At 36.4% G+C, this 13,512-nt stretch overlaps 1 protein-coding gene across 1 annotated transcript in view; it reads left to right on the forward strand.

Annotated features, from left to right (window-relative positions):
* LOC128699781 (KICSTOR complex protein SZT2) overlaps nucleotides 1–13,512 on the forward strand; it is an 807,931-nt gene that overhangs the window by 655,311 nt on the left and 139,108 nt on the right. The window contains 1 exon segment of the mRNA XM_070102247.1: nucleotides 12,523–12,660. Coding sequence (XP_069958348.1) covers nucleotides 12,523–12,660 — 138 coding nt within the window.

The raw sequence follows: 13,512 nt of genomic DNA on the forward strand, positions 1-13,512 counted from the left end.
GGCCAATTTCACGAAAATTAAAAAATATGACAATTTCAAAATAAGGTCCAGAATGAACAATGCAGACATTTCTGGCTGTAAAATAACATTTTCTTTGTTCATCATTCATGTCTTCAGGCCCCTCTGATATTACTCTTGCTTTCTATTTTGAATTTTTATTCAAACAAAAAATAGAAGATTTACTGTTATGCAGACTACTGCAATATTGTAATAATTGTATAAATAATGTCAACCCATTCATGACTGCATATTAGAATGGCTACTTGGACATTTATTGGAAAATGACATCATTTGTTTACTTTTGAACATTGGCAAAAATCAAACATTTCCCCTACTTTGAGCTCCATTTCAAGGTTATTTTCATGGTAAAACCAATCAAAAATCACCTCTATTTCTATAATATGTTTTCCATTCTATCAAATAAGACCAAGAAAACGAAAATACAACCATAAATAGTATACGGAAATAGACCACAAAGTCAGCATTTTAATTAAAAAAACGGTCGGAGTTTTTTTTTTTTCTCATTATGCACTGCGTGCAGCAGGGTTTTTTTATATGGTGCACACTACCACACAGACCCATTCTCTCACATGTGGGCCTACCAGCTTTCTCCTACTTGATTTGAAGCCGCTAGAATTTATGAGTATATATACGTCAAAAACTGTGGCTTGTAAGACGTATATGTGTATACGACTGAAACAGTCAAAGGGTTAAAACACAAGTTGAAATGTAATATTTTTACATGCAGTACAATGTAAATATGTGCCAGATGACTAAGCATCATTAGCATTTACTATACCTGGAGTTTACCTGGATAGAGTTCCGGGGGTCAACACCCCCGCTGCCCGGTCTGTGACCAGGCAGTTTAAAATAAAATTCTTTGTTTTGTTTTTTAAATTCTTCATTATTTATTGTTTAAGCATGGTTTGCAGATTTTTTTGAGATTTTAAATTTTTTAGGTAGTCACAGGTCACAGTTGCTTTTTGCTGCTGTGACCTGTGACTCATTCTGAAGAGAAGGAGCAAAGTTTGGTAGATGAATTTGGGAGAATATGTAAAAGAAGGAAATTAAAAGTGAACATGGGAAAGAGCAAGGTGATGAAAGTAATAAAAAACTTGAGTGGAAGATTAGATATTTGATTAAAAGGAGGAAGTGAACGTCTTCAGATATTTGGGAATGGACTTGTTAGCGGCCGTGTCTATGAAAGATAAGGTGAACCATAGAAATAACAAGGAAAAAAGGTGAGTGCTTCATTGAGTCTGGAGGTCCCTCCAAATCCAGAATCCACAAATATCGCTAAATTCTTCCTATTTAATAAATTTTGTCCTATGTTGTAGTATTTCAGGAATTTGGATCTCTCTAAGAAATGCTTTAACCTCATTAATATTGATATTCCTTACAAAGAATGTGTGTGAAGAAAAGAGATTTGTGAATGGGAAATCCACTGAGCATATTTATTTGTCTGGGAATGAATCACATAGAAAATGCTTTGATACAACTACAGATTTTCAAAATAATGTTTGGGGGTTTTCAGAGCATACCCATTAAATTGGAACATCTCTTTACAATGATCTTGTTCTACTGTTCACACAGAAATTTGCTCTGATCAGCACACTGACATGTACATTGATCAGTACACTGACATGTACATTGATCAGTACACTGACATGTACATTGATCAGTACACTGACATATACGTTGATCGGTACACCAACATGTACGTTGATCGGTACACTGACATGTACGTTGATCAGTACACTGACATGTACACTGATAAGCACACTGACATGTATGCTGATCAGTACACTGACATGTATGCAGATCTTATGATGCAAGGTAATTTTTTTTACAAGATCTTGTGGTAAACCAGCAAAATGTGTCTGTCTCATCATCAAAAGCTTCATTGAGCAGCAAGCCATCACATGAATTAAGACCCATATCAAAAGAAATTGTTTCCTCATGAATAAAATACTCTACCAGCAGTTCTTTTTTTTTTTCAACAACTGGTTGTCTCCCACTGAAGCAGAGTGACCCAAAAAAGAAGAAGACTATAAAGTTTTTCTTCTTTTTATATTTAATAATTTATACAGAAGGGGTTACTAGCCCCTTGCTCCTGGCATTTTAGTGGCCTCTTATGACGTACATGGCTCTACCAACAATTATGTACAGTATATTATTTCAGCAATCATAACAGACAACAGTGGGTAGAGTGGAGGACATAGGAAGCATATAATATGTGCTAAATTAACTACAGGTAAAGTTGGGAAGTGGATCATATTTCTTGGATCCTAAATTTAGAATAGATTCATAATTCCTCTCTTAAGATCGTGTGGATCAGACTGCCCTTCAAAGGAGGTCCCATGATACTGTTGAAGACTTCCCGATCTGTGGACTTGAAACTGTCTTCCTCTTCCTAGGATCAAACCAGATTGCTTCCAATCCTTAAACACTGTATGACCTCTATAGATTCATTGCTTGCAATGAGCATAATAATATGGATGAGATAATATTCAATATGAGAGTATTAAAAGCATGGTCACAGCTTTTGTATGGGGGAATCTCTGCTTTTTGTGAATGTTACATCAGATGAATATGGCATCACGATCAATTATGGTAGATTTTTTATTATTCATACCCGCGGGAGAAAAGGGGACAACACATTTTCAGCCATCCTGGATGACCACCTCGTTTTTTTTATGATCCCTTTTTTTGTTGCACATTCCCTTTTAGCATTACATGCTTAAATGCCAGTTTGAATTAAATAATCAGATAATTTTAAATACCAAATAATTGATTACAGGATAATTAGTGATGTATACTTTGTAACTCATTGTTTTGCCCGGTTTGTATTTTTACTTTTTTTTCCCCTAAAAGATAAATCTGAAGTAACTTAAATATAATTTTCTTCAAACTGAAATGCTTTTATGTCCTTGAAGTGAAGCACACAGTTATGAAACTGCATAGCTCATTGATACCCCTGAATAAGACACATGTATAACACCCAGGCATCTTTACTGAAAGAACAGGTGCTCAGGAATAATAAAATCTCAAATTATTATTTTTTTTCAACAAACCGGCTGTATCCCACTGAAGCAGGGTGGCCCAAAAGAAAAACAAAAGTTTCTCTTTTTATTATTTTTTTTATTAACACATTTACTGTTTCCCACCAAGATAGGATGGCCCAAAAAAGAAAAACTTTCACCATCATTCACTTTACACTACTGTTATAAAACTGCAACATTAACACCCCTCCTTCAGAGTGCAGGCATTGTACTTCCCATCTCCCGGACTCAAGTATAGCCTGCCAGTTTCCTTGAATCCCTTCATAAATGTTGCCTTGCTTACACTCCAACAGTACGCCAAATCCTAAAAGCCATTTGTCTCCATTCACTCCTATCTAACACGCTCACACATGCTTGCTGGAAGTCCAAGCCCCTTGTACACAAAACCTCCTTTACCCCTTCCCTCCAACCTCCCCTAGGCCAACCCCTACCCCGCCTTCCCTCCACTACAGATTTATACACTCTCAAAGTCATTCTATTTTGTTCCATCCTCTCTACATGTCCAAACCACCTCAACAACCCCTCCTCAGCCCTTTGGATAATAGTTTTGGTAATCCCACACCTTCTAATTTCCAAATTACGAATTCTATGATTCACCTCATATTTCAGAGACCCATCTGCTGACACGTCCACTCCTAAATATCTGAATACATTCACCTCCTCCATACCCTCTTCCTCCAATCTGATATCCAGTCTTTCGTTACCTAATTTTTTTGTTATCTTCATCACCTTACTCTTTCCTATATTCACTTTTAATTTCCTTCTTTTACATACCCTACCAAACTCATCCACCAACCTCTGCAACTTTCTCTTTTTAACTTTAGTAATGTATACAGGAGAAGGGGTTACTAGTCCCTTGCTCCTAGCATGTTAGTCTCCTCTTGCAACACGCATGGCTTACGGAGGAAGAATTCTGTTCCACTTCTCCATGGAGATAAGAGGAAATCAACACGAACAAGAACTAGTAAGAAAATAGAAAAAAACCCAAAGGGGTTTGTATATATATATATATATATATATACTTGTTGTAGGTAGTAGGTTGGTAGACAGCAACCGCCCAGGGAGGTACTACCGTCCTGCCAAGTGAGTGTGAAACGTAAGCCTGTAATTGTTTTACACGATGGTAGGATTGCTGGTGTTTTTTCTGTCTCATAAGCATGCAAGGTTTCAGGTACGTCTTGCTACTTCTGCTTACACTTAGGTCACACTACACATACATGTACAAGCATATGTATACACACCCCTCTGGGTTTTCTTCTATTTTCTTACTAGCTCTTGTTCTTGTTTATTTCCTCTTATCTCCATGGGGAAGTGGAACAGAATTCTTCCTCCGTAAGCTATGCGTGTTGTAAGAGGCGACTAAAATGCCAGGAGCAAGGGGCTAGTAACCCCTTCTCCTGTATATATTACTAAATGTGAAAGGAGAAACTTTCGTTTTTCCTTTTGGGCCACCCCGCCTCGGTGGGATACGGCCGGTGTGTTGAAAGAAAGAAAGATATATATACTTGTTGTAGGTAGTAGGTTGGTAGACAGCAACCGCCCAGGGAGGTACTACCGTCCTGCCAAGTGAGTGTAAAACGAAAGCCTGTAATTGTTTTACAAGATGGTAAGATTGTTGGTGTCTTTTTCTGTCCCATAAACATGCAAGGTTACAGGTACGTCTTGGTACTGCTACTTACACTTAGGTCACACTACACATGCATGTACAAGCATATATATACTAACCTCTCTGGGTTTTCTTCTATTTTCTTACTGATTCTTGTTCTTGTTTATATCCTCTTATCTCCATGGGGAAGTGGAACAGAATTCTTCCTCTGTAAGCTATGCATGTTGTAAGAGGCAACTAAAATGCCAGGAGTAAGAGGCTAGTAACCCCTTCTCCTGTATATATTACTAAATATGAAAGGAGAAACTTTTGTTTTTCCTTTTGGGCCACCCCACCTCGGTGGGATACGGCTGGTGTGTTGAAAGAAAGAAAGATATATACTTGTACATGCATGTGTAGTGTGACCTAAGTGCAAATAGAAGTATCAAGATGTACTTGAAATCTTGCATGTTTATGAGACAGAAAAAGACACCAGCAATCCTTTCTTTCTTTCAACACATCGGCCATATCCTACTGAGGTGGGGTGGCCCAAAAGGAAAAATAAAAGTTTCTCCTTTTACATTTAGTAATATATACAGGAGAAGGGGTTACTAGCCCCTTGCTCCTGGCATTTTAGTTGCCTCTTACAACACGCATGGCTTACGGAGGAAGAATTCTGATCCACTTCCCCATGGAGATAACAGGAAATAAATAAGAACAATAACTAGTAAGAAAATAGAAGAAAACCCAGAGGGGTGTGTATATATGTGCTTGTACATGTATGTGTAGTGTGACCTAAGTGTAAGTAGAAGTAGCAAGGCGTACCTGAAATCTTGTATGTTTATGAGACAGAAAAAGACACCAGCAATCCTATCATCATGTAAAACAATTACAGGCTTCCATTTTACACTCACTTGGCAGGACGGTAGTACCTCCCTGGGCAGTTGTTGTCGACCAAACTACTATGTAGGCAAATTATCATTATTATTATTCTGCTAACACACTGGCCATCTCCCACCGAGGTAGGGTGCCCCAAAAAAGAAGAAACACTTTCACCATCACTCACTCCATCACTGTCTTGCCAGAGGGGCACCAATACTGCAGTTCAAAACTGCATATTTCCCCACCCCTCTTTATTATCATTATTGTTAGTTTATTGATGATTCGTGAATAAAGCTACCCAGGTGTTACGCATGTGTCTTATGAACTTGTTGGTATTTTATACCATTAAGAAATGTATCTCTTGTGGCTGGCTTGGGTCATCACTTCATGACATCTCCTGATTGGCTGTTTTACATTAAATTTAATTCCCATTTCTGCACCTGATTGGCTGTTCATACTAATTTTAAAATGCATCACAGTACCAGATGTGAGGGAGAGTTTCCACTGCAGTTTGTTTGACTATTTTGCTAAAGTCATTTTATTGTATGTCTTTGCCCCTTGTATTTTCTTTATATGCCTTGCTTAAAACCCTTAATTTTGTCCCTTAAATCCTCCTTTCTTGTTTCTTTAAAGGCTCTTTTCTTTCTCTTCAAAAAAAAAAAAAAAAATCTGTTTCCTTTTCTTAACCCTTTGACTGTTTTCGACGTATAAATACGTCTTACGAGCCAATGTTTCTGACGTATATATACTCAATAATTCTAGCGGCTTCAAATCAAGTGGGAGAAAGCTGGTAGGCCCACATGTGAGAGAATGGGTCTGTGTGGTCAGTGTGCACCACATAAAAAAAATCCTGCAGCACACATTGCGTAATGAGAAAAAAAAAACTCTGATCGTTTTTTTGGAATAAAACACCGACTTTGAGGTGTATTTTCGTATAGTATTTATCGTTGTATTCGCGTTTTCATGGTCTTAGGTGATAAAATGGAAAACATATTACAGAAATAGAGATGATTTTCATTACTTTTACGATGAAAACGACCTTGAAACTGAGCTCAAACTAGTGGAAATGTTCGATTTTTACCAATGTTCAAGAGTACATAAATCACACCACACGTCCAATACACGTCAACTGGGGAGTCTAATATTCTTTCAATAGTGCACTGATATTATTTATACCATTTTTACAATAATGCAGTCGTCTGCATAACAGTAAATTTTGTATTTTTTTGTATGAATAAAAAATCAAAATAGAAAGCAATAATAATATAAGAGGGGCCTAGAGATGTGACTAATGAACAGAGCATATGTTATTTTAGTGCCACGAATGTCTACCTTGTTTATTCTGGACCCTATTTTGAAATTGGCATCTTTTTTATTTTGCGTGAAATTGGCCAAATTGCCAATTTCTGACCACCATATTGGGTAGTCCAAATTAGTAAATGGGAGGTTTCTTGTACTCAGCTGATAGATAAAATGGAGTTCTAAAGAAATAGCTATGAATTTGGTCAACTGGAACAACGGAATTGGCTGAAAATTGGGCTCAAAGTCGGCGAAATCGCCGATACGCATATGTCGCCGAGACCGCTAACTTCGCGGGAGCATAATTCCACGAGTTTTCGACCAAATTTCGAACTTTTGGTGTCATTACCATCGGGAAAAGATTCTCTATCATTTCATAAGAAAAAATAATTTTTTTTTTTTTCAAAAATTGAGCGACATAGAATGACAGTTTCAGAGAGGGGCCTGAAACAGTCAAAGGGTTAAAATCCTTTATGTCCCTTTCTTAAATGGGACAATGACAAATGATGTCATTGTCCAATAAATGTCCAACTAGCCATTCTGATATGCAGTCATGAATGGGTTGACATTATTTGTACAATTATTACAGTATTGCAGTAGTCTGCATAACAGTAAATCTTCTATTTTTTTGTTTGAATAAAAATTCAAAATAGAAAGCAAGAGTAATATCAGAGGGGCCTGGAGACATGACTGATGAACAGAGAAAATGTTATTTTAGAGCCAGGAATGTCTGCATTGTTCATTTTGGACCTTATTTTGAAATTATCATGAAGTTGACCAAATTGCAAATTTCTGACCACGTTATTGGATAGTTGAAATCAGTAAATGGGCAGTTTCTTGTACTCAATTGATAAAAAAAAACGGAGTTTTAAAGAAATAGCTATAAGTTTGGTCGACTGGAACAATGGAATTAGCCGAAAGTAGGGCACAAAGTGGGTGAAATCGCCGATTTGTGAATATCGCCGAGGTCACTAACTTCGCTAGAGCATAATTCCATCAGTTTTCCATCAAATTTCGTTTTTTTTTTTTTTGTATCATTACAATCAGGAAAAGATTCTCTACCATTTCATAAGAAATTTTTTTTTTTTTTTTTTTTTTAAACTGCTACACCAGGAGACACCTCAGGATTGGGGATTGCAACAGTCAAGGGGTTAAAATCCTTTCTTCTGTCCCTTTCTTAAAAATCCTTTCTTATGTCCCTTTCTTAAAAATCTTTTCTTATGCCCCTTTCTTAAAATCCTTTCTTATGCCCCTTTCTTAAAATCCTTTCTTATGCCCCTTTCTTATATCCCTGTCTTAAAATCTTTTCTTTAAACCCTTTCTTAAAATCTTTTCTTTAACCCTTTCAGGGTCCAGAGGCCAAATTTCAAAGTGCACACCAGGGTCCAAGAATTTAAAAAAAAAAAAAAATTGTGTTATTTTTTCATATGAAATGGTAGAGAATCTTTTTCTGAAGGTAATAAAACAAAAACTATGAAATTTGATGGAAAATTGATGAAATTATGCTCTCGCGAATTTTGATGTGTCAGCGTTATTTATGAATCGGCGATTTTGCCGACTTTGACTCCCATTTTAGGCCAATTACATTATTCCAGTCGATCAAATTCTTAGCTATTTCACTAGTATTACTTCTATTCTATCGATTGAGCACAAGAAATCAACCAGTCAACTGTTTCAACTACAAAAAGTGATCGGAAATTGGTAATTTGGCCAATTTAGTGCAAAGTTCAAAATATTCCAGTTTCAAAATAGGGTCCAGAATAAACAATGCAGACATTCCTGGCACTAAACTAACATTTCCTCTGTTCATTAGTTATGTTTTCAGGCTTTACAAATGAATTCCATTTTGATTTTTTATTCACATAATGAATTTTTATTCATACCATAAAATAGAAGATTTACTGTTATGTAATATTGTAATAATTGTATAAATATCATCACCACATTTGTGAATGTATATTAGACCCACCAACTGGCGTGTATTAGACATGTGAGGTCGTTTGTTTTCTCTTGAACATTGGCAAAAATTTAACATTTCTCCTACTTCGAGCTCGGTTTCAAGCCATTTCCAGTACTAAAACCAATCAAAATCATCTCTATTTCTGTAATATATCTTCCATTCTATCAAATGAGACCAAGAAATTGCAAATACAACTATAAAAACATACAAAAAAACACTGCAAGTCGCTGTTTTAATAAAAAATCATGGTCTCAGTTGTTTTCTCTCATTATACACAGTGTACTGCAGGATTTGTTTTATGTGGTGCACACATACCACATATATGTATTCTCTCATATCTAGGCCCAAATTTACCACTCACAGCTTATCAGAGTGAGCTGAGCTCATGGCGTAGATCTACGGTTTGGACCTTGAACGTAAAGCCATAGATCTACGGCATGGACCCTGAAAGGGTTAAGTCCTTTCTTAAAACCCTTTCCTAGGTATTTCAAAACCTCTTTTCTCTGTCCTTTTCTTAAAGCATTATCTTATCTTCTTTATAGTTCTTTCCTATGTCTCTTAAGTACACTAAGCTGCCAATGACCTAGATTTACACCAACCAGGAAAAATGCCATTGACATAAAACTCCTGGAGTTTTACGACTCACTCACTGCCAGTTCAATCCCTACCCATACTGTGGTTTGTTTGCAATCATGTCATTATGATTTCGTGAGCCATTGACTTAAATTTACACCACTTATCTAAAATGGCCCCACTTGGCCTGGTTGGTCCCTCATTAAAGAAAATAGGTCTGGCCCATAGATATGCACAGTATAAAAAATTCTGTGTTGTGTGCAGTGCATTGTGGGATCCAGAAAACACCATTTCCTTAGTATTATTGGACAGTAAATAGAAGTGAAGTTCTATAAGAAAATACAGTGGAACCTCGGCTTAGGAAAGCCCCACCATGCGAATTTGGACCATTTACAAAGTCACACTAACAAAAAGGAGAGCAGGATGGGTATATACATGTATAGGCAGGAGGTGGTGGTAGTAGTAGTGGAGGTGGAAGGAAGTAGTGGTGGGGAGGTGGTAAGAGTAGGAGGGGCCAGTCAAATACTAAGAAAGAGGAGCACTGCAAGGGAGCTAGGTGCCCACAGAGGGTAAGAGCAAGAACACCGAGGGGGGGCGGGAACAAATAAATAAATAAAAGGAACAAATACACAGGGTAGAAGAAAGACAACCCAAAGGAGAAAAAGGAAAGAGGAAAAGGGGAAGAGGGAGAAGAAAAAGGAGGAATCAGGTTAGGTCACAAATGTTCTGAAGTTTGGAGCATTTTACAATGTAGTGGGAGAGGAAGGCATCTACGGAGACGAAGCCACGACTAAGATTCATACAAGGAAAATTGTATATTGGGGAGGAGTCAACCAGACGGCGACTGTTAAAGTTGGAAGTAGGGAAGACAGTTTTAGCAGAAGACCAGTCGATAGGATGGCTGTAATCTCTGACGTGACAGAAAAGAGCATTGTTAGTGTCGGCAAGCCTAACACTATTTTTGTGCTCCCTAAGTCTGTCAGAAAGAAATCGACCAGTTTCTCCAAAGTATTGAAGAGGACAGGAGGAAGAAGAAATAGAGTAGACACCAGGAGCATCTGTAGAGGGAGGAGAGATATGAACGAGATTAGTGCGAAGAGTGTTAGTCTGGCGGAAAGTAAGCTTGATGTCTAAGGAAAGGAGAGAGTTGTTGAGATTAGAAAGACCGGAAATGTAGGGAAGGCAGAGGACAGAAGAGTTCCCAGGAGTAGAGAGTTTCGAAGAGAAGAAACTACGTTTAGCATGTGAGCAGGCAGAGTCAATGAAATGGGAAGGGTAGCTAAGACAGGAAAATGAATTATGAAGAGTGTGATTTCGTAAATGGTCCAAGTCGGACTGAAACGTCATTGTTATAATAATAATGATTATTAATATTATTATTATTGGTAGTAGTAGTATGTACATGGTGAGGGGCTCTTGATCTAGGGAATTGGATCTGTGCTCCAGGTCCCTAAATTAATAATAATAATAATTATTATTATTAGTATAATACATTTTTTTTTAACAAATCAGCCGTCTCCCACCGAGGCAGGGTGACCCAAAAAAGAAAGAAAATCCCCAAAAAGAAAATACTTTCATCATCATTCAACACTTTCACCACACTCACACATAATCACTGTTTTTGCAGAGGTGCTCAGAATACAACAGTTTAGAAGCATATACATATAAAGATACACAACATATCTCTCCAAACTGCTAATATCCCAAACCCCTCCTTTAAAGTGCAGGCATTGTACTTCCCATTTCTAGGACTCAAGTCCAGCTGTATAAAAATAATATAAAAATATTACGTATGTACTAATAATAATGATAATAATTACGTATAATAAATAATAATAATATTATGTACATACTGCATATAATTTAGTTTTACAACACCACCACAATGGTCACCAGTGTACATGTGCTTATGGAGCTACCCTCACGGTGCAAGGAATTCTCGTGATTTCCTTACTTTTCGTGCAGTTAATTTGCCAGATTTCTTTCTTCTAACCATGGGTAATAAGAAAGCAAGTGCAAAGGACAGTGCCGAGAAGAAAAAGAGGATGATTTGCATGGAATTAAAGCAAGAAATCATTAATAAGTACAGACCAGGTATGTAGTGTAATGAGATAAACATAAAAATTATATAGAGACCACTTGTGCGACCACAATCCTCCTCCCTTCGCCGTCCACGTAATGACGTATTTAATTCATTCTAGAGTATATATCATGTTTCTGTGTTATTTATATTGTTTATTATGTCATATTAGATGAATTGTGACAAATAAATAAGCCGTAGAGTTGATATTAGGGTTATTTTGTCATGCCTCCTGAGAGCAGGAATTCAGCCTGAACAGATTAATTGTATTTCAGTTAATTTAAATGAGAAAATTGACCCAGCATACGAACAAGTCCACAGAACGGATTAAATTTGTAAGCCGAGGTTCCACTGTATACAACACAATAATGAATTGGAATGGGCTACATTCACCCATTCATATATCTGTAAGCATTACTACACTATTGCAGTTTTACTCACTCTTGTCTCATTTCACTTCTCAAGTCAGGGAGAATGTTTTGGCAAGATATACGTAATCTTTTTTTTTTTTTCAAAATCGTCGGCCCTGGCGGCACGTGTATTTTAGACCCTTCAGCAGTTTAAGGGTTGAAATGCCTTTTCTTTGTCCTTTTCTTATGTACCTTTTCTCTGAAAGTGGTTTTCACTGAAACAGATTTCCTATATGTCTTATTATATTTTGTTTACAAATTTCAGATTTTAAGGTTTTGTTTGGGGTAAAAAATTTTATATTTACTGAGTAAATATCCTTTGTACTGATAGACATTCAACTGCTATGTGTATGTATTTAACCAAAGATTTAATATGCATTCTCTTGTAAAAGTTCTTCTATATTGTGCAATTTTTTTGCAAATGTGTTTGAAAAATTTAATTGAAAATTGAATAGCATGTACATGAAGGCCTTTTTCAGGTGCATTCATTATTTTTTCTTCTTTTTTTTAATTGCATTTACAAAAAAGTTGCCTATATAAATGTCTTTATAAAGGCTAGTGTTCCCTAGTGTATCACAGGTGATTACTACACACTTCTGATATTTATTTTTTATACATATTTGTGCATATTTTTCTTGGAGATTTCCGTAATTGTTACTAATTGAATGTAGAAACACGAGGTGCAGCACTGAGATCAGTGAGTTTGCTGGAGACCGGGACTCAGCCTGCAGAAGACCGCATGCGCTCGGTCTCCGTCTCGGGTGTACCTCCACATGTATGTCTCCCACGAATGGCAAACAAACTTGGGAGTAAGTTTGTAATCACAGGAAAGTTGTGTGCGTATGCTAATACCTAGTAAAGTCCAGTTTAGACGCTGCCAGAAATGACTTGCTTAGACTGCACTCTAGTACTAGTAGTCATTGTTTGATCTCACAATCATCATATATACGTACTAGTATTAATCAGATCATTAATATTTTAATTTTGTTGCATAATAATGAAATACATGAATTTTTTTGTGTAGCAGATAGTTATGGGAGGTTATGCTGCTCCACTGGACTTTTCTGCATTTCTGATTAGCATGCTATATTAACATAATGCATGTTTATTTGCATCATAATATTTGTTGGTTGTAAATTCTAATACATGTATATAAATTTAATTACTAAAAATGTTTTGTGTTGCAATATTTTTTTTTTTTTTTTTTTTAATTTTCTTTGGTGTGCATCATAGGTAAAGTGACTAGATTTCTGGAGTTAAGAATTGAACAGCTTTTGATTAATGGAGAAGTGAATTAATGATCTGTTGTTAAATAAACATCAGTATAATTTATTTAAGTTTACAACATAAATAATAATTTAATCAGTTTTCTAAACTGTGAAAATGACTTTAATTTTCGTGCAGTTTATGGGATGAAATCTTAGTAACTCAGAAGTGGATTTCTGAACATTATAGAAGTGGGGAGGCAGTGGCATAAAGTGACAAGTGGTAATGCAGCAATAAAAGGACACCTTTGTTTTACAATGTTTCACTCACAGTTGGATTTTTCAAGTACAGTCAACAGTCAATTGAACCTACTTGTTACAGTAAGTCTTCAACTTACATGCACATAGGGGACCTCCTGAATTATGTATAATATTCATAATACAGTAGGTCTTCAA

Source organism: Cherax quadricarinatus, chromosome 81, assembly GCF_038502225.1.
Source record: "Cherax quadricarinatus isolate ZL_2023a chromosome 81, ASM3850222v1, whole genome shotgun sequence".
Taxonomy (NCBI): Eukaryota; Metazoa; Arthropoda; class Malacostraca; order Decapoda; family Parastacidae; genus Cherax; species Cherax quadricarinatus.